The sequence below is a fragment of the Mytilus californianus genome, unplaced genomic scaffold, assembly GCF_021869535.1.
Source record: "Mytilus californianus isolate M0D057914Y unplaced genomic scaffold, xbMytCali1.0.p SCAF_9, whole genome shotgun sequence".
NCBI lineage: Eukaryota > Metazoa > Mollusca > Bivalvia > Mytilida > Mytilidae > Mytilus > Mytilus californianus.
Genome location: NW_026262745.1, coordinates 97,673,378 through 97,696,345, shown reverse-complemented (window position 1 = coordinate 97,696,345; position 22,968 = coordinate 97,673,378). Strand labels below are relative to the sequence as shown.

General features: G+C 32.0%; 1 protein-coding gene across 1 annotated transcript; it reads left to right on the top strand.

The window, feature by feature from the left end:
* The first annotated feature begins 74 nt into the window (after positions 1–74).
* Positions 75–22,586, top strand: LOC127714544 (protein arginine N-methyltransferase 9-like). Its single transcript, XM_052220622.1, has 10 exons — positions 75–464; positions 6,962–7,198; positions 8,645–8,812; positions 9,045–9,165; positions 10,400–10,479; positions 13,582–13,753; positions 14,536–14,743; positions 17,464–18,001; positions 20,052–20,208; positions 22,192–22,586. Exons 1-10 carry the CDS (start codon positions 175–177, stop codon positions 22,552–22,554), a joined length of 2,334 nt encoding a protein of 777 aa, XP_052076582.1. The 5' UTR covers positions 75–174; the 3' UTR covers positions 22,555–22,586.
* The last annotated feature ends 382 nt before the right edge of the window (positions 22,587–22,968 follow it).

The following is a 22,968-nucleotide window of genomic DNA, read 5'->3' as shown; positions in this document are numbered from 1 at the left end:
ACTGTTACTCTTGTACTTAAAACCCATTGTCAACATTTATTATATGGTCCTACAAGATTGTTCTCGATATTTGTATTATTTAATTTAGCATATCACCAAGATAAAAGGGGGAATTTTAGAATCTTGTCATGATTGAATAATGAAAATATTTTGTCGTTTTACCAATTTTCTGACATGTCATCAGATACAAGTCATATAAGCAAGTCATCCTTGTCTTGTGCAAAGTCATTTCTTTCAAAGAAAAAGTATGGACGATCCTTTGCCAATTTTTTGCTCTTTTTAAAACTTTCACCCCATAAACAAAATGAAGTTATAGATGACTTTATACACTGTATGACAGAATGGACAAATCAGTTGATCACTGAGGAAAGAATTGATGACCTGTTTAAATGTTATGACCAGGCATGTGAAATCCTCCCAGACTGTGAATCTATTCTAAATAATATTGGAGCTCAGCTCTTCAGGTAAGGGGACGACATAATAAATAAGATTTATTTAGAGTCGGCATAGTATGCAAATAAGGGCATAACATAAGCTCTAATGAGCTTTTAACCGACATACAAGACATAACAATACAATACATAATACACATGCAATAATTTACATAACACAAAATGAAGCACTATAAGCATGGTGGTAATAAGCAGATTATATCGTCTCGTATTGTGTTTTCGACCGTCTTACGTTTTCGGCCTAATTCTACATTCACTTCCCTTATGCTGCGCATGTCCGCGTGACGTCATATTCAGCTGCTATAATTAATAATAATATGAAATAATACCACGTGGTGGTTAAGATGTTCCAAGTAAAGTTAATGTAATTAAGTATTTACGTTTTTTTGTTTGATATCACATTTGTGTAACCTTTTACCAGAGACATATAATACAAGAGATTCGCAACTCGGCGAAATCCCGTAATAACACGCAGCCACTAGTTAAACCTTGCGAGATCTCCTTAGGTAATAAAGTCATTAATAAAAGTATTAAAAGTGCTCGAAGTAAGGACGAATGTTTAAGCATAACATAAACTGTTTCAGTGTTAAATTTATCATAATTAATTAAATAATTTGAGTACATATATAATTATTTATTTTAATGTAATTTTGATTTTAGATTTGTATTATTGAAAAAGAGACATAATTTGATATTGTATTAAAAAAAAAAACCCCTGATATTAAATAATTAACACTTGATAAATTGTGTCAGAGTTCATTTTATTTGATAGTTACATAATGGGTTTCTATTGAATATACAACTGTCTCGGAGACATAATTTCACAGTGTGACATGTATATTAGGTTTGAATTATTCGATGACCAGGTAAATCACGAACATGTTATAAACAATGAGTTTTAATTGACACCTTGTAAACAAGAAGTTGTTACACCACAGGTGTCCACACTCTTTCCAAAAATACAATGCACAAAATGTAAAATTAATTAATGTGGAAAAAAACTTAATTCATTTGTTAATTAATTGTTAATCATGATAGGCTTTGTTTTTTATTCTTGATATTTATAAATTATTAAAATTCTATTTATTTTTATATTCATCATTTATTGGGCTTGCATTGAGTTTTTTCTGTAGGATTGTCGGTAAATGTTTGATTTCTAAGTGTTGTTTGACAGTTTAATCATAGGCTTGCATTGTAAATTTATTGTTTCTTCATGTTCGAAGTGTGTATTGAGAATTAATATTTAAGAAAATTACAATTAATTTCTCATTTGAATAAAGCTTCATTCATGTGCACGAAATATGGAAAATTCCGATTTTATTTCGTGGGATGACAATCTTAATAGTTACGACTTAGATATACACCTAGTTGAATAAACTGATAACGAACTCTTTGTTGATAGTGAAAAGGACGAAAACATAAGCGAGAGACCCACCAACAAAAACAATTGACAATACTGCATACATAGATGGATATGTGTGTCCTCGAAGCAACAAAAAATCTATAAAAAAACACAACATTGAAGTGGGAGCCGAGGTCATACATCAAAGCAACATGGAAGACACTATTTAAAAAGTATTTTATAACCTTATTTCCACGAGACAATCATTTATAGTGGTTTTTGTCTTTTAATCATTTGTAGTGGTTTTTGTCTTTTAATCATTTGTAGTGGTTTTTGTCTTTTAATCATTTGTAGTGGTTTTTGTCTTTTAATCATTTGTAGTGGTTTTTGTCTTTTTATTCTGGGGTAAAGAGATGGCAGTTTAAAAGTAAGATTGTTTATGTGTATACATATACAAATCCTTGGTGTAAATAAAATCTTTTATTATCAAATATATATATATATATATATATATCTTTTGCAGTCACCATTGAAATGTCCTCAATACGATTTTAATTTAAAAATGAATTAAGTTCATGTTTTGAATGAGAAGCGTAGTCTGAAACGACAACAGATGCATGAAGCTCATTCATAATATTACGACCAGCAGAAGGTTTCCTTTACTAGGAAAATTTTACTCCTTTTGTAAATTTACTGCATTCGTTCATCTTTGGCACCCTAAAAAGAAGAAAAAAACAATGACTTCAGAATAGGAGAAAATAAACAACTTTGCCATAAACAGATTGAAAAATGAATAAATTGCCTAACAAAATGCAGACTATAAATTTCATAGTGCACAAAAATGAAGGACTGATTTAAGGAAATTTGTCCATGAACAATTTCAATATTTAGCCAGTTTACAAAAAGAAAAAACAAAATTGGGAGTAATATATATCCCCATAATTTGACATATTTATTTGTAAATTTCTAGTTTTGACAAAACAGATTGATAAAATTAGCATAGCTGGCTGTGTGTATAAATAACAAAATAATAGTCACCTTTGTTGATATTTTTAGAAATAAATGTTGGATCAAATTTTACGAAACTGGTCCTATTTTCACGACATAACATCATTCTCATATTTCCAAGTTTTACGAGATTAAATGATAGTAACAGCACAGCTGGCTTCGGGTACTTATAAGAAAAAATCCCCACATTTGTTGATAATTTTGGAGAAAAAAAACACTATTGGATCAAATTTTAAGAAAATAGTCTTATTATCACAAAACAACATTTGGGAGTATTATTGCCCCATTAAATTATATATTTATAAGAATATTTCCAAGTTTTAAGAAAAAAATTGGGAGATCAAATGGTTTCTACGGCAATAGGAGGTGAAGTAAAATGGGCCGAGTTTTAACTTTGTTTGTATTTGATTAATCTCATCATTAGAACACATTTTATCAATAACAAATTATTAGAATTAGTTTTTTGTAACTTTTAAATATACTTGCATGCTTTAGCTGTGAAAGGTATCGGCATTATCCATTAGAAAAATCGTGAGGCGTAGAACCTTTTTCACAACAATAGCGAGTTTTTACCCATGAATCCATCGGAATAATCGGCTTTCCGGTGGCCACGTCATTTCATTGGCTGTTATATAGACTCTACTAGAGTTGCGAATCTCTTGTATTATATGTCTCTGCTTTTACTAATACTATTTTTACCTTCAAAAAGAATCTATAAAAAATAAACAAATATTCTAGAAATATGGCAGGGGGACTTTTTGTACGTGAAGTTTACATCCAGGTCATTAAGTCACATGACTGTTAGGTGGTTAGTTGTAATACTTAAAGTTATTTTTAACACGGAAATCTGCATGATCCTTACAGCTTTTTACTAAAAAAATAAAATATAGATTAATTTTAATTTACAGAAACAACAGTCTGTCAGTGGAAATTACAGACAATACTCACTCCACAATGCCTTCACTAATGTATTGAACAAAAAAAATGACTGTATACAAGATCAAACTTGCTTCCAAAGTGCCTCATGTGAAATGTGTACAACTAGTCAAATAAAGATATCAAAATAATATTTTTTATCTTAAAGTTGTATATGTAACCATTTAATTCATTAAGTCATAAGTTTGATCGCCTCCTAACAATTTAAATAATTTGATATAGACATTGGCATCAAATTTTAACCAATTCCGGATCTGTACGACATGTCATTTCCGACTTTGGACCAGTTTCTTAGATAGGTCGAAAACACAAGACAGGTCGAAAACACAAGACGCTAGTTTTTGTCAACAAACGTGCCATCGGTCTAATGAACTCAAATAAAAAAATAATTTAAGATCGAAATATATTTCAGATACAATTATTTTATGCACAAGTATACTAGTGACTCTCAAAATATTAGGCATGTCTATGTTGAAACATATAAAAGGGAAATTCGGAGAAATATGTTAGTAGGTCGAAAATACAATACACAAGGATAATAATAAGCATGATAAGATAGTTATAAAAGCTAAAAGCATACTAGGTATTAAAGCTAAAAGCATATAAAATGTAAACTAAGCATGATTAGAAAGCTGGTAAAAATGCATAACATAAAATATTAAAAATAGGATATGATCTAAATGGTAAAATTTTTATATAATACATTAATTGATAATCCGCACAAACTGTGCACTTAAAGTCATTTCCATTCCATTGCATTCCATGATTTTAAAATATTTTTAAACTGACTGAAATTAGCAATCTCCAAAATCATCAGGTAGATCATTCCATAAAACAGCAGCTGTATATCATGTATATTTAAAAGAGTTCTTACCATAGGTTGATGTTCGAACCCTAGGTATGTCTGCAATATTAGAATATCTAAAATTAAATTTACAATCTTTCAATACAACTAAATCATGTAATCATGGTGGTGACAATTTATATAAAATTTTAAAACATTCAATAGCCATGTACGCATACGTCTAATTTTCAGTGATGGAACCTTTGCTCGTACAAGAAATTCATCATACGAACTAACATAGTCTTCATATATAAAGGTATCTGACTTACCTGTATCATTAAAATTCATTAGCTTGGATTTTCAACGCTGTGGTTATTCTTATCAAATGAGAAACCATTTTAGTACAAACCCCTGCACTCTATAGCTAATGTTGGCAAACCCATTGTGCTCTTTTTCTTGTGGAAGCTTGAGTGACCTTTGTAGTATTTCCTTTTTTCTATGTGATAAATTTTGTACCCTTGTCATCACTTGCTGTTAATAATTTCTTCTTTTTAGCCTCCAATTTTCTGCTTTTTCTTTTCCATATTTTATGTCTTTCTTTTACATCTTCATCAACTTCATGATTTTCTTTTCTTTCTGCTTTTATACGAATACGAATACGAAAGTTTTATTCTGATTCGGTTCACATATAACAATACAAACATAAGCTCTTAAGAGCTTTTTACCGGTATAAGGTAACACAAACACAACATTAAAACACACAACATGCAGACAGGATATATTGAAATACATGCAAAGCACTTTTAAAATACATATCTAAAGCCAAAGCTGAACTAAAATTTAAGCACAACTAAAATGAAGCACAAATAAAATATAGCACACATGCAAAAATTTAAGGCATAATAACATGTTAGAGCAACATCTAAAATATGAAAAAGCTTATCTACAAGCAGAACAACAACATTTTGAACCATTCCAAGACTGTATAAGGCTCTTAAATTGAGAAAAACTGTTTTCAGTCCTGAAATGGTCAGGTAGGCTGTTCCACAGAGTAGCAGCTGCAAATTTAAAACTTTTCTTACGAAACTGTGTAGTTTTTACATGTGGTATATCCAGTATATTACTATATCTGAAAGAATATTTACAATCTTTTACATTTAATAAATCATGTAAACAGACAGGTGCTAATTTATTGACTATATTAAAAGTTTCAATTGCCATAGATCTTTGTCTTTTAGTATGCAGTAAAGGCATCTTAGCCTTTTCAAGCAACTGTTGATATGAGCTTGAATGGTCTTCGTACACAAACCTTAGTGCTCTTTCTTGCACTTTTTCTAATTTTTTTGAATTTTTCTCAGTACAAAAATGCCATGCCAAAGGGCAGAAATTTAAGTTTGACAAAATAAATGTATGGAAAATAGTAAGCTTACTTAGCTTGTTCAGATAAGCTCCCAAACGTTTCAAAATATTTAGTTGCTGAGATGCCTTCCTGCATATTTTACCAATATGAATATCAAAATTTAGCTGATAATCTATGTCAATACCAAGTAATTTGACAGTTGACTCACACGAAAGATCAGCACTTTGGATAAGTATAGATGGATTTTTGTTATATGTCTTTTTCCCAACTGCTAAGACCTGAAATTTGTCGGGGTTTGCCTGCATTTTATTTATTTTGAACCACTCAATAAGTTTGAGTGATTCAGATTCCAAAGTGGAAATCAAAACATCATAATCAGGACTACAGTAAGATTGCCTTGTAAGTTTTATTTTCTAGTTTCTTTTTGTGTTTGTTTCTGCTAGCTTCTTTGAGTTGTATTTCAATCTTTCACAAAATAGGTCCACAATTAAAAAAAAAATGTTTATATCCCTGATATAACATGAATAATATAAGAAAATCAACCAGTTTGCACTCTTGAGAACAAAGGGAAATAACTCCAAATCAAATTACCTCATTAGAAAACTTTGATATCTATTGATATATTTGCTATATATGATTAATGCTGTTTAGGCCGAAAGAAAGTATCTGTTTTAAATCCTTCTTAGCAAGCCTAATCATGTGGAATATTTTTATATCTTAAAGCAAGACCTCAATTACTACTAAAAATGTTTGACCTCCAACCCTTAAGAAGGTTTCCCCTTGCATTTTGTGTTAATAAGTAAAATAGGAATACTATTTTGGCTGATTAATTATTTCTGATAAAATTGATGAAAAATCAATTGAAAAAGTATCATAACATTTGAAAATGCAAAAGTTCTGTTGTGTATGCAACAACTTCTGAATTTATAGTGAGAATCTAGGTGGGACTGGAAGATTTTGTTACAATCATGAAAATACCCCATGCAAACTATTGAAAATAATAAAGTGTATAATCTTTTAGATGAGAATGTAGCCAAGTTTCAGAATCAAAGATAATATATAACTGCATTTTTTTCTAGACTTGGTTACATTGAAGAAGCAGCCCTGTACATCAGAAGATCTATACAGATCAATCCAGATTACACAGCAGCCAGACAGAATTTAGAAAATGTTTGCAGTCATCTTGTTGAACGCTGGCATTTCCGAATGTTGAATGATGTGAGACGTAATTGTGCATACCGTATTGCAATACGAAGAGCAGCACAAAGAGGTCACAGATCAGCGTTAGATATTGGCTCTGGAACTGGAATCTTGAGGTATAAAAAGTAAAATAAAAAAACTCCAAGGAAAATTCAAAATTGAAAGTCCCTTTTTAAATGGCAAAATCAAAAGCTCAAACACATCAATTGAATGGAAACAACTGTCATATTCCTGACTTGGTACATGCATTTCCTTATGTAGAAAATGGTGGATTAAACCTGGTTTAATAGCTAGCTAAACCTCTCACTTGTATGACAGTCGCATTAAATTCTATAACATTGACAACAATGTGTGAACAAAACAAAGTCATAAAAGGTTAAACTGTAAGTTGGGGGGCAAATTGTTTTACCCCTGTCCAGTCTTGTTAGCCTTCTCATGTGTACAATTCTTGCCAGATTTATATGAAACTTATATCAGCAATGTCTTGAAGGAGTTCGAAAATCAGTGCAGATCAATTATTTTTCAAAGAGTTATGCCCCTTGGAAGCATTAATTTTATTGAAAATTGCATCGTTAGCCCTCTCATGTGTACAATTCTTGCCAAAATTTTATGAAACTTATATCATAGGTTGAAATTAGCAATGTCTTGGACGAGTTTGAAAATCAATGCCGATCGATTATTTTTAAAAGAGTTATGCCCCTTGGAAACATTAATTTTATGGAAAATTGCATCGTTAGCTCTATCATGTGTTCAATTCTTGCCAAATTTTTATGAAACTTATATCATAGGTTCATATCAGCAATGTCTTGGACGAGTTCGAAAAACAGAGTTGATCAATTATTTTTAAAAGAGTTATGCCCCTTGGAAATATAAATTATATGGAAAATTGCAATGTTATCGCTCTCATGTGTTCAATTCTTGACAGAATTTTATGAAACTTTATATATCATAGGTTTATATCAGCAATGTCTTTGACACTTTCGAAAATAAGTTCTGATCAAATATTTTTAACGAGTTATGCCCCTTGGAAATATAAATTATAATGGAAATCACATTGCATTTTCTCTGAAGCCTTCATTTCTCTTAAGATATTAATAAAAAGTTTTAAAGAACAAAAAAAAAGTGCTTTTTTTAGTTATTGCCCTTGTACCTTTGATAGATAAAACATGTGCAATGCCGGGGACATTGGAACTCTGTTCTTTTATCAGTTTTGAAATATATGTAGACAAGCATAGCTCAGGATTGTGGATTGTTGATTTCATTATACATGTTATATAACTGATTTTGAAATACTTGATATATTTAGTTATCTGCATAGAAAAATAGTATTTAATATACATTTTTTGTAAGATGTCTTGCTGGGTTTATTTGAAGAGAATGATAAATGAGTGAATGCAAGAGACATGCAAAAGATATCATTAACTAAAAGGAACTATGAACAATGTAATTGTTTTAGGGTTCAAAGTCTATGTTGATCCTACACCTGTTTAGCCCTTTTAGTCTGATTGTTCCATTTGTTTTATGTATTTTTCCTCTCAATCATATACTTATTTTTCTTACAGTTTATTTGCCATGAAGGCAGGTATACCAGAAATACATGCCTGTGAGAAGTCCAAAACAATGTGTGAGATTGCCAATGATGTCTTCCGAGCTAACAAATCTCAAGATACAATTGATTTGATCTGCAAAACATCTACAGACGTCCTGATTCCAGAGGACATTCCTGACAGGTAAGTTTGTTTGAGCTGTGACCATGGTTACACACCAACAACACACTGGTAAAAATGGGATTCTTCAGACATTGTTATTATACCTGAAGACATTCCTTAAACTGTGACAGAGCTTCCAATGGCCATGTCTACACATCAATATAAATATAACACTTGCATCTTGAATGCTGAATTTTTCTGACTCACTTGCAACAGAAGTGGGGTCGATATAAGTTTTCAATTTCTCTTGTAGAGTATCATTGGTAGTCACGGAGACGTTTGATGCAGCTTTATTTGGAGAGAACATTGTCAGTACAATACAGCATGCTCTACAGAACTTAATGATTCCATTTGATGATGACAACAAGGAAGAGGTACTGTGTATTGAATCTTCTAGTACTGTGTATTGAATCTTCTAGTACTGTGTATTGAATCTTCTAGTATTGTGTATTGAATCTAATCTTCTAGTACTGTGTATTGAATCTTCTAGTACTGTGTATTGAATCTACTAGTACTGTGTATTGAATCTTCTAGTACTGTGTATTGAATCTTCTGTGTATGGAATCTTCTAGTACTGTGTATTGAATCTTCTGTGTATGGAATCTTCTAGTACTGTGTATTGAATTTTCTAGTACTGTGTATTGAATCTTCTAGTACTGTGTATTGAAACTTCTAGTACTGTGTATTGAATCTTCTAGTACTGTGTATTGAATCTTCTAGTACTGTGTATTGAATCTTCTAGTACTGTGTATTGAATCTTCTAGTACAGTGTATTGAATCTTCTAGTACTGTGAATTGAATCTTCTAGTACATTGAATTTTCTAGTACTGTGTATTGAATCTTCTAGTACTGTGCTCATTTTCAGGTGAACAATTTTTTTCAAAAATATCAGTTGTCATTATTCATTGGCCAAGTGAACACAATTCACAACAATTGAGGGCAAGGTTTATAAAACACCTATTCCAGACCTTTATTTCAGCTAAAATTTGGAAGAGGCTTGGGATGTCTTGAAATTTCAATCTCATTGGGAGAGATTTATTAAAATCAAATTTAGAAGTTGCAGATTTTTACTGCATGTACAATGTTGTACTAATATGATGGAAATAAAAAAAAGAATTGTTCAAATTTGGATAGAATAAATATAATCAGTTAAGGTTTCTTTTCATTTCCAACTCTGAACAGTATACTTATTCTTGAAAGCTTATTAGATACTGTTCAAAGGGAAATAATCCTTACAACATTAATTGATTATCTCCCCTATTAACTTTTCTCTCTCATTTGCATGCACTGACTATTGACTATTGTTGTTCTATTATGTTGTATTTTTATTATTTTATGGCATAACAAAAATCATTGTAATCATTGTATGAAATTCATGTAAAAACCTGCAAGGGTCCATAATTGGTCAAATAAAGAATTTCTATTTCTATTTCCATATAACATTAAATGCTAAGTAACTTTTGTCAGTTTAAACTACAACAGTCAACAAGCCTTGTTTATAGAAAATAAAAAAATAAGTCTCAGGAGTGGAGAAAAAGCGTAGCTCATTAAATGGAGTGGTATAATCTATATGTTTATGTCATCTTAACTCATGAAACTTTTTTCTAGTTGAACCCTACCGTTATACCATGTGGAGCTACAATGTATGTTTGTCCAATTGAAAGTGAAACAATTAGGACCAAAAATAGGTAATTTTTCTAATAAAGTAGGCTATTAAGGATGTTCGCTCCTCTTGTTTTTGAAATTTTGCCAGATATTCGGAATCCTCTGGTTTTATCCATGTAATGCCATTAAAAAATTTGCCCACTAACTCCTACTTTTCTTTTCATAATTTGATTACATATAGTTTAAAATGCAATCTTTGAAAATCTTATTAAATCCTTATTATTTTTTCATACTTTTTGGCAGAAAAAAGGTGCCAATGTTAAATGTATGAAAAGTCTAGAGAGAATCATTTCCCGCCAAATTTTCAATGGCTTATATCTCGAAAAACAAGCTCACGGACCCTTCATTTTTTTCTGCTTTTATATTTCCTTTATTTATATACTATCAATTTATAACAGTCTTTTTAAAAGCTTGTTATTTTGAAACAGAGTAGCGAACTTCCTTAAAAGATTTAGACAGACAAGAATAGAAGCTCACTACAGAAGATATTTTTAAATTTATCAATTACATGAATAAGGGTGAACGATCAAACAACAAAATCAAGTCGTGCAAGTATTGTTTTTAAAAACCAAGATAAATAAAATTTCTCTCCAATAGTTTGAAAATCATGCAAACAATGGAAACAAATTAAAAAGGTCAAAACGAACACATTTAGTTGTAAATAAAAAGTTGTTGGAGACAGATTAAAATAAGCAATGTTGCTTGTTTCTGGATCCCATTGTTTATACTGTATTATAGTATATGGCATGATTTGACTTGTCAAATAAAATATTGTTTGAACCAAATAAAAAGTTAAAGGAGAATTTTTTTGCATGAACTATTTCTAAGATGAAAAAAATGCTTTATGGTTTAAAAAGTTAACGTTAATCAAAAGAAATACAATTCCATATGTGAATAGTTTGATATTTCATAAATGTCCAGCACTTTGACAAAAAAATAAGAAGACACTAAGAAGGCAATCAAAACCACAATTTAAAGATAAAAGACTTACAATAGTTAAGAAAACACCACTACAAAAAGAGATAAAAGATTTACAATAGTTTGGAAAACACTACTACAAAAAGAGATAAAAGACTTACAATAGTTTAGAAAACACCATGACAAAAAGAGATAAAAGACTTACAATAGTTTAGAAAACACTAATACAAAAAGAGATAAAAGACTTACAATAGTTAAGAAAACACTATGACAAAAAGAAATAAAAAAGACTTACAATAGTTAAGAAAACACTACGACAAAAAGAAATAAAAAAGACTTACAATAGTTAAGAAAACACCACGACAAAAAGAGATAAAAGACTTACAATAGTTAAGAAAACACCATGACAAAAAGAGATAAATGACTTACAATAGTTTAGAAAACACCATGACAAAAAGAGATAAAAGACTTACAATAGTTTAGAAAACACTAATACAAAAAGAGATAAAAGACTTACAATAGTTAAGAAAACACTACGACAAAAAGAAATAAAAAAGACTTACAATAGTTAAGAAAACACTACGACAAAAAGAAATAAAAAAGACTTACAATAGTTAAGAAAACACCACTACAAAAAGTCTTTTATTGATAAAAGACTTACAATAGTTTAGAAAACACTACTACAAAAAGAGATAAAAGACTTACAATAGTTAAGAAAACACCACTACAAAAAGAGATAAAAAAGACTTACAATAGTTAAGAAAACACCACGACAAAAAGAGATAAAAGACTTACAATAGTTAAGAAAACACCATGACAAAAAGAGATAAAAGACTTACAATAGTTTAGAAAACACCACTACAAAAAGAGATAAAAGATTTACAATAGTTTGGAAAACACTACTACAAAAAGAGATAAAAGACTTACAATAGTTTAGAAAACACCATGACAAAAAGAGATAAAAGACTTACAATTGTTTAGAAAACACTAATACAAAAAGAGATAAAAGACTTACAATAGTTAAGAAAACACTATGACAAAAAGAAATAAAAAAGACTTACAATAGTTAAGAAAACACTACGACAAAAAGAAATAAAAAAGACTTACAATAGTTAAGAAAACACCACGACAAAAAGAGATAAAAGACTTACAATAGTTAAGAAAACACCATGACAAAAAGAGATAAAAGACTTACAATAGTTTAGAAAACACCATGACAAAAAGAGATAAAAGACTTACAATAGTTTAGAAAACACTAATACAAAAAGAGATAAAAGACTTACAATAGTTAAGAAAACACTACGACAAAAAGAAATAAAAAAGACTTACAATAGTTAAGAAAACACTACGACAAAAAGAAATAAAAAAGACTTACAATAGTTAAGAAAACACCACTACAAAAAGTCTTTTATTGATAAAAGACTTACAATAGTTTAGAAAACACTACTACAAAAAGAGATAAAAGACTTACAATAGTTAAGAAAACACCACTACAAAAAGAGATAAAAAAGACTTACAATAGTTAAGAAAACACTACACAGAAAACTAAAGATTAAGCAACATTAATCACATTCTTTTATGATCGCGGCCTATTATCTATTTCTTGCATGAAGAGATATTTCTCGTATCACACTGCACGGAGTGTGATACGAAAAAGTGATAGGAAAACTACGTTAATTTTGATTGGCTTATCCAGCATCAGGAGAAGATATTACGACCTTTCTATGTGGCTATTCTTTAGGTCATTGTTAACTTTCTATGGTTAAGGTGATGTACATTTCATCCATGGCAACGCACATACGTGATTTCTTCAAAAATATACAAAACACTCACACTTTTCATCTTGCAAACCTCTTTTTATCAAATTTCATTACATTCTGAAGCGTACAAAAATATTAAGAAAGTCTGCTGTTAAAGTTTGACACTAGAAAAGGATGTGATGTCATACTTGAATGTGCAAAAGACCAACGATTTTCAGAATTTCATTATTTAGCACAATGAGAGTGTTGATTATAAGAAAAACAGGTTTAACAACTCGTGAGAATTGGATATCGCTTGATATCAACTCTCGTTATTTTATTTAAACTAGAAATAATAGACTCGCCAAAGGCTCATTTATTATTATATTGAAATCAAATAACTTGAGTTGATATCAAGCCATATCCAATTCTCACTTGTTATAAAACCTATAATTCTGTTTTTTGCAGGTTTTTATTCTCAGGTCTGCAGAATGTTGACATTGAATACATACCTATACACTGTACAACAGGGTCAAAGGTTGATCCATACACTACAGAAAATCTGTCGACAATACGAGGAAGTTATAAACCTTTAGCTGACCCAGTCATTCTCACGAAGGTCAATTTTACAAGTTTAGAGGTCAGTCTTTGCTTTAGCTTTAAATATGAGAGAATATATTCATTATTGAATCTCATGCTGAGAGCTTTTTAAATTAATAGTATTTTTTTCACTTTGTATATTTAGGAGGATATTGCTTCATGTGTATCTACTCTATATCTCTTCATTTTTATATTTTTAATGAAATAAACATATAATCTCTAAAGCAAACAATTAATTTTCACAAAATTTCTTTCAAGAATTTAAATTTATCTAAACCAGGAAGAAGAGAAAAGAAACAATGGTCGACACTTTTTGTTATCTTATTGTAATCAGGGGTGTGCAGAATTTTACACAGGCGTTTAAAATTCATACACTCTGAGGTGCACCCCTGATTGCACCAAGATAACAAATTTATTTCTTTTGAAGCTTTTTTTTTACTTATTTTTGTAACAGGGAATAAAATTGGAAAATTGAAAATCTTCCACAACAAATTTTATTCAACACCGATGTTGCTGCGCATTGTTCAAATGTTACCTTTTTAAAAAATTTGAGGAATTTTTGGTACATTAAAATATTTTTTTTAAGATATGGCAAAATTTTATTCGCAGGAAAACTGGGTTGGGGTGTTATTAAGACCAGGGTAATTTAGCAATCAGATTGCAAGATTCTTGCTTCATAAGAAATAAGAAATAAATTTATTTTGTCTCTTTTATGTTAATCCCACGTGTGCTGTATTTGTTATGTCTTGTAGATATTCTATTTTGCACTTCATGTCATTTACATGTCTTTAAAATACCAAATATTCCTGCTTCATTTGACAGGAGTTAGACATTTTATGCAGTGGAATACAGTGGGATGCTGATGTTGCTGTGACAAAATGTGGTAAGCTGGATGCTATTGCTGTGTGGTTTGACCTTCACCTTGATGAGGATATCTCAGTTTCAACAGACCCCACAAATAAAAACTGCTGGGAGCAAGCTATTTATCCTGTGCTGCCCTCTAACTTCTGTTATTGTCAGAATGGACAAGGTAACAGTGTTTATTTCTGGCTTTCACAGATTATATCAATTATTTATAATAAAAGAATGGTTTATGCAAAAAAAATGGTTTACTTTGAAAATCTACAGAGAAGATTACGGCTGTGAATGCGTCATAATACATATATAAATACTTTTGTATAAAACACAAAACAAATTTTTGAAAGTTTCTACTGAAATAATGCTGATTTGTTTTCAATAATGGGAGACAACTCATATTACAAATAATTGATTTAATGTTTTTCTTATTTTGCTTTTATAATTAAATTTTATTGACATTTTACTTTTATAATAATTGGAGCTATTCTGTTAGAATCGATATTGGAGGGTATGGAAGAACTTATAATATCCTCTACAACCAAGAATCTTTTTTTAGTAAATTTGCATACATCAAATGGACACAAATGGACATCACTACAAACTGCTCAGAGTCTGAAAAGACCAGTTTTTGTGCTCGACCAGTAAAGTCGAGCACAGATTTTACTCAACTTGTCTCGACAGTACTTAACTGTACTCGACTAGTCTTGACCTTCAAGTTTAGTCTCAACTGAAAATTCTTGCTTTTTCAGGGGTTCAAATTAGCAGTGGTCCGAGGTCCGTGACCTTCCACTATTGCAATCGGACTTTCATTTTGGTTACTAGCTACGCCCAACGGACCTTCGATTTGAAAGAAAATAAAAATTAACTTTGCCGACCTTTTGAACCACCAGTATCGTCATTTCAAAGCCATATTACTATTGACATGGTATACCCCTCGAGAGCATACTTTAAACCATTTTAACTGTCCGCAAAATAAGTTTGTTAACCCTTTAGAAGTGATGAAAGTTGCCTTAAGTAAATTTGTAATCCATTCATTGCATTAAAAACGTCATATTCCCTTCCAAACAGCGTTTTAAACATCGTTTATTTTTGTAAATTTTTTCGTACTCCATTGAAATATTTGTACAAACTACTAATCGCAGTCGGGAAATGGACCAGCTATGAATGAAATCCGGATTCTAAGGATAATGACTACGGACCCATGAATTGCACATCTGACAGAAGAATATTGATCCCAAAGGGAAAAATAATGCATTCCACACTTTCTTTTCTTTTTTGATGTAAAAAAAGTTCTTTCTTTATAAGTGCTAGATATTTAGTTGGTAGTTTCTAACAAGAGAGGAACTAATATAATTGTGCAACATATGATGAACTTAAACAGCTATGAATTTGCACTGTTACTTTAATTGAATTCTCGGTTATGAATTGAACAATTTTAAAAAAAAGATACATATAGCCCTTTATATTATAATAAAAATCAAACATTGTAGCGCCTTGAGTGAGCACTTCTCTTTCAAATCTCACCACTTATCCCTATCAGTTTAAAAAAGAGAAGTCACTTCTCCCTATGATTCTGAAGTAGTCTAAGCCCTGAGATAATGGGATAATTACCAATGATTGAGACAACACACCCACCCACAGTGACACCCTCCCCAATACCAAAAAAAAAAGATTATTTGAATTCATAATATACATCTTCTTATATCTATTGTAAGACAATTACATCATTTATTATTATACATGTTATACCACAGTGACACTGACAGTTTAGTGCTACATTTATATGGTTGCCTGGCAATATATTTGTAAACTTAACAAAATATTGCATGCAGTTCAAATATAATTAAACAAGCTAACCTAAGACCAAAAACACATTAATCTTACTGAGTTATGAAATATTTCAAATAAAGTAGGACCTTGGATTTATGTTGTGGACCTTTCAGTTTGGAGTGTCAAAGGTCCTGTTAATTTGAACCCCTGTTTTTTTTTACCTATTAATTTACTTCTTTAATTTCCCAGCAATGAACCAACTACCAAATAACCTGGAATTTTGTAAGATCAATATTTAATTTAGTCAGATGGGCTGATTCAGACCAGTTGAGACTAAACTTGAAGGTCAAGACTAGTCGAGACAGGTCAAGACTGGTCGAGACTGAGTTGAGACTGGTCGAGGCAGGTCAAGACTGGTCAAGACTGGTCGAGCCTTGGTCGAGACAGGTCGAGCCTTGGTCGAGACAGGTCGAGCCTTGGTCGAGACCATTTCAGACTACACCAAGATCATCAATTACTGAATCAGACTTATTAAGTAAAGTCGAGACCAAAGTCAAGTACAGTTAAGTACTGTCGAGACAAGTCGAGTAAAATCTGTGCTCGACTTTACTGGTTGAGCACAAAAACTGGTCTTTTCAGACTTAGCGGTTTGTAGTGCATACAATCATAAATGACCTACAACTTGTGTCCAAAAATAACAATTTACCTTCCTTCCCTCCTACATCCATTTTGATGACTTCCTTGGTGTTTTTTTGGTAGCATGTTCGCCTCAGTGTGGCAGGTAGTGAGTTCCAACCCAAGCCAGGTCAAACGAAAGACTTCAAAATTGATATTTGCTACTTCTCAGCTAAGCACACAGCATTAAGGAGTAAATGCAAAGATTGGTCGGCTTGGAGTCAAAATAATGTGTCCTGGTAGGATGACATGTCTTCATGGGGACTGTTACCTTGTGAACCAGCATGTTGAAAATCCAGCTCAGCGTGTCTTGGTGCTGGACGTTAAACAGCCATCCATCATGATAATCTTTATGAAATGGATTAGCCTTTGTTTACAATGTGTTTATTATTATTGATAGAAAGTCAATAACACTTTTTAATAAGTCAATTCTAATTTTTTTTGCAGTGCAGAATAATTACCAAATCCGTAGTGGAAGCAAGCTTCATTTGTGTTTCACTCTAGAAGGGAACTACCTGCATTTAAATTCTTGTCAAGTGAAAGAATCAGATGTAATGAGTTGTGATGTAGAAATGGCGGAAAACTTTGTCATGCAGAACTACCATGATCCTGTTTTACTAGAAAGAACAGAAGTCTCAAAATTAAACAATCTGGATATGAACAGAATATATTGTCAAGCGATTGAAAAATATGTGATAAAAGGCGAAAGTGAAAATGTTTCTGTTTTAGACATGTGCTTAGAATTATCACTTTTGACAATTCAACTTTTAAAACAGGGGATTTCCCATGCTACTGTGTTGGCAAGGAAGGAAGTTCATAATGATATAATTAGAATAGCCATGAACAACAACCTTGACCTAAGTTGTCTATTTATAGAAGATAATGTTCGAAGTGTATCTAATTTGCATAATTTGTTGGTGTGTGATATAATAGAAACATGTGGAGCTCTGAGACAACAGATTCTGGAAGACATAGCATTGCTCAGGTTTGTACACATAGCCCTTCCTCTACCCTCCCCCTGCAAAAAATGTGTTCAAGGTTTTTAGTCCCATGCTTACTTTTTTTTGTGAGAATCTTTCGATCATCCTGTCATTTAAATTTTAGTTTCTTAGTAACATTCTAAATTTAACGGGGGCCTCGGTGGCCGAGTGGTCTAAGTAGTTACCACTGTAATCACTAGCCAGTCAACACTGAGGTTGTGAGTTCGAACCCTGTACGTGCAGGTGTACTCGACTCCAATCTTAATTGACTAGGATTGTCAGTTTTCCTATTGAAGAGCGTGGTTTTCTCCTGGCACTCCGGCTTCCTCCACCAATAAAAACTGGTTGCCAAGAAATAGCCCAAAAGCGGTGCTTAAAAGTGGCGTTAAAACTCCAAAAATCAAAATCCAAATTTACAATGGAAAAGGTATATGATAATAATATTAATGGTACAACAACAACAATACTTTATTTTAAGAGGGTTACACAGTTAGCTATATAACTAATCTTCCCTGAGGCCCTCATGATCATAGAAAAGCATAAACAAAAAATCGTTGAAAAAGCATAATGCAAACAGTGATATATATGGCATATATTAGTATAAAAGTCAAGTATAATGATCAATGTTCAATACAACTGCATACATTGTTATGAAAAAAAAATAATAATCACACTAAAAAAATATAATTGGTATTTTATATTTTATAATTGGTTGATTTCAATAAATGATCTATTAATTTGAATTTTAAAGAATTAACATTTGTAATATTTCGTAATGATATTGGCAAATTGTTCCACAAGGATGGTCCAGAAAACATAAAAGATTTCTTGAACAATTCAATTTTTGGTTTAGGGAGTATGAAATTTCCTAGGCCTTGAATAGCATTTATCATGGGGTACCAATTTGACTGCACCAAATGGGCATTTGTATCAAATAATGTCTTTATATAACAAACTGCTTCACTGAGAGCAGCTGGATATGACTGCAGAGGTCCAACCCTGAACAGTTGGGGCAAAAATGGACACAATATTCAAGCTTGATACAGGTCTGAATTTGGATTGTAATTAAATATTTGACACATTATAGGTTTCTGACACAGAATAAATGTAGTCCCCCCCCCCCAAAAAAAATTAATATTCGAAGAGAATTTTCTTTTGAGGAATGAATCCCAATCTTCTACTTGTGGTATTGAACCTTGTCATGCTTGTGGTACAATTTCAGAGCAATCAAAATACTTGACAACAAGTTATTGTCCTGAAATTAGAAAAATGCTTGTTTTGTCCCTTTTTTAGCCCTAATTCCTAAATGGTAGGGACCATCACCCCCAAAAACAATCCCAACCTTCCTTTTGTGGTATTGAACCTTTTGGTTAAATTTCATAGAGATCCATACACTCATTTTTAATTTTAGTTTCTTGTGTATAATTTGGAGTTTAGTATGACGTCCATTATCACTGAACTGGTATACATATTTGTTTAGGGGCCAGCTGAAGGACGCCTCCGGGTGAGGGAGTTTCTCTCTGCATTGAAGACCCATTGGTGGCCTTCGGCTGTTGTCTGCTCTATGGTCGGGTTGTTGTCTCTGACACATTCCCCATTTCCATTCTCAATTTTATCACTTAAACTAAAGTTATTGTCTGGAAACCAAATGTCTTCGGATGACCACGACGTGATACCAATATACGACTGCAATAATTTATTTGAAAATCCAAAACGTAAAACAAACATTTCATTAGTAACAATTCATATCAGTGAAACAGTTTATGCTTCAGACTTTGATATTTTTTTCATTTCCATGATTTCAGACCAACATGACCAATAAGTATTGAACACTTTTAGAATTTGAAAAAAAATAAATAAAAACTTTAGGATCTTTTAGCAAATTTATTTTTGTAATATAAACGTTAAGGTCATTATGTTGCCCTTTGTTACAGTTATGACAGTTATAGATTAGAATCTGCATTTCTTATTGTTATAATCATTTAATGTCGAACCTATGATTAAGTTTTTATGGAAAAAAATAAAAATATTGACTCTTTTCTTTATCTGACACAGGGTTACTAGCTTAACCAAAGAAGGAAGAGTTATGCCTGGGAGAGTAACTATACATGGAGTTTGTGTTGAGTCCGTAGATTTACAGATAGATAGTGCTGTCATTAACGATGAAGTCACACTCGGGTTCAGCGTGGCTAAATTTATGAATGATTTTCAGGTATAGTGGAAAACAGGCATTAGCAATAAGAAACGTTTCCTACCCCTTGACTGAGGGTCTGGATGGGGGTCCTTCATTTCTGTTAGTTTTATCTTTTTCTCATTATTCTTTGTTTTGCAACCCATTATTTTATATTCTTTACTTGTTTGGCCAATTTTTCTCTATTCTTTATTCTTTTGTCTTATTTTCCTGTAGATTTGGCCCATAATTCTCTGTAAACTTCATCCAGACCCTCAACTTCATCCAGACCCTCTTGACTCTTCTTTTAGTAATGTGCTCACTTATATTTCGGGAGGTCATTGGTTTGATTTATGACCTTGTAAAAGACTTTCAAACTGATAATTGGTGCTTTTCCTCTAAGCATACAGAATTAAGGAATAAGAACAAGGACTTTGCTCAAAGTCAGACCAATGCGTTCAATGGGGTAAGGGGGCCTCGGTGGCCGAGTGGTCTAAGTAGTTGAACTACTGTATCACTAGCCAGTCAACACTGAGGTTGTGAGTTCCCGCACGGGGCAGGTGCACTCGACTATAATCTTAATTGACTAGGATTGTCAGATTTCCTACCGAAGGTCGGTGGTTCTCTCCGGGCACTCCGGCTTCCTCCACCAATAAAAACTGACTGCCACAAAATAGCACAATAGTGTTGAAAGTGGCGTTCAACACCAATCAATCAACCAATAAATCAATGGGGTAAGATAATGCCATAGAAGGTACATGGTTTATTAATTCAGAGAAAGAAATTCCTACACTTTGACAAAACCAAAATCATAGGAACTGTGTTCAGGCCCGTAGCCAGGAATTTCCAAGAGGGTGTTACATAGACTCGCGAAGCTCACTTTAACAGTTACAATTCAAACAGAACGTCGACTTTAACAGTGCTTATTTGTTTTAAGGGGGGCCGGGGGGGGGGGGGTCGTATGAACCCCTCGAACCCCCCTGGCTACGGGTGTGGTGTTTGTTTATCTCCATCAAATTTTCCAGGGTAGATAACTGTGTCTAAGATCTGACATGACTCAACAATATAATTTACCCAGCCATTTTGCATACTGTTTTCTCTTCCCTTTTCTGTTCGTAATTTTTTTTTAAGATTAAAAGGTTTCCTCATATGAAGGATTTAACCTATAATGCATCTAGAAATTAATATACTTAGAATTGACTTAATAAACATTATTTTACTACCATATTCTAAGACATCTAAAATTGACACAGAGATATATTTGGCCTGTATATTTTGACAGTAAAATACAGACATGACAGATGTTGAAATTAAAAAAAGATTATATGTAAATTATGCAAACTACTCAAAGTCAATGAACCATGACTGAAGAAACAGGGCCTAATAATTTCTGAGATATATGATACGCCAATTCTAATACAACTGCATACTAAATATCATCGATTTATCATAAGTGGTTCCCCTTTAATCTGACCAAATCACACACTCTCGATTTATCATAAGAGGTTCCCCTTTAATCTGACCGAAACACACACTCTTACATGTAAACTATGCAAAAGTTTCAAAGTCAACAGACCATAACTGAGGGGACAGGAACAAATAACCTCCATGGAAATGACATGTGCCATTAATGCTGATACAACTGCATACCACATACCAAATATCATAGACTCAATTAGTGGTTCCCCTTAAACTGACCTAATCACAAACTTTTACAAATTGTTGCCGCTGCCAGAAACAGTATATGTAAGTCTCCCTTTTAGACGCTGTCAAGGGGAGACAAAAATGGCTATATTATCAATATTTGAAAATGAAATGATTGCTGTAGAAAAACTTGAATTATAAAGATTTATAAATGGTGAGAAAGTTCTCAGAACATCATTCCTGTCACATAAATATTGTTCATTTAGGCCTTTTATTTTCCTTAAGATGTCACCAAATGTGCATTTATCCATTGTTAGAAGTTTTATTGCATAATACTTGTACTTTCTGCAGTGTACATAATATTGTATCAATATTTTTCAGATGACAACACATGTTGATATTGATCTGTTAGAGTTATCCCACAGAAAACTGTCATCACCTTTTGAACTTTTAACCTTTGACCTCAATGAAGAAATTTCAGAACATCATCCACCATCTTTTTTGAAAATGGAAAATAAGGTGAAGGTCGTTTCTGAGGAAACAGGTCAGGTGACTGCTGTTGTGTATTGGTTTGAATTTGAACTGTATGATGGGATACATTTTACTACATTAGATACAGTATCCCATTGGAGACAGGCAGCCATTATGATGAAACCATCTGAGGAACCAGTTCTAGCTGGACAGGAACTCACTTTACATGTGACATTAGAAAATAGTTGTTTGAATATAAAAATGGAGTCATGATTTTAAATTAAATTTAAGAAAAGTCAGAGAAAGTTAAGTTTGTCAAACAGGGGATATTTGTGTGAGGTAAACATTAATGAGACAGCAACCCAGATATATGAGGTCATCACAAATAGACATCTAGGGGTCACCATACAATCTTCAACAATGAACAAACAGCCTTGTTAATATGTGGCAAGCTTTTCATAGACAGTGATCAGAGATGTTAAACATAACCATTAGAAGACCTCTGACATTAACATCAGTCTATGAATGATCTATAAGTAGAACAAAATAATAAAACACAAATAACCATTGGTAATTCATTGACTTACCACTGGATAGATGGTAACCTCTGGGACTGAAATCCTGTAAGTGACTGACGGAATTTTTAAAAAGTAGAAAATTTTGGAAAAACTGACTTTTCACAAAAGA

Excerpts from the sequence above, each read along its gene's own strand:
- LOC127714544 (XM_052220622.1), top strand. The coding sequence starts at position 175 with ATGTCATCAGATACAAGTCATATAAGCAAGTCATCCTTGTCTTGTGCA. Across the intron at positions 8,813-9,044 it reads CCAGAGGACATTCCTGACAG|AGTATCATTGGTAGTCACGG; the intron begins GTAAGTTTGTTT and ends TTTCTCTTGTAG. Across the intron at positions 18,002-20,051 it reads GAAGACATAGCATTGCTCAG|GGTTACTAGCTTAACCAAAG; the intron begins GTTTGTACACAT and ends TATCTGACACAG.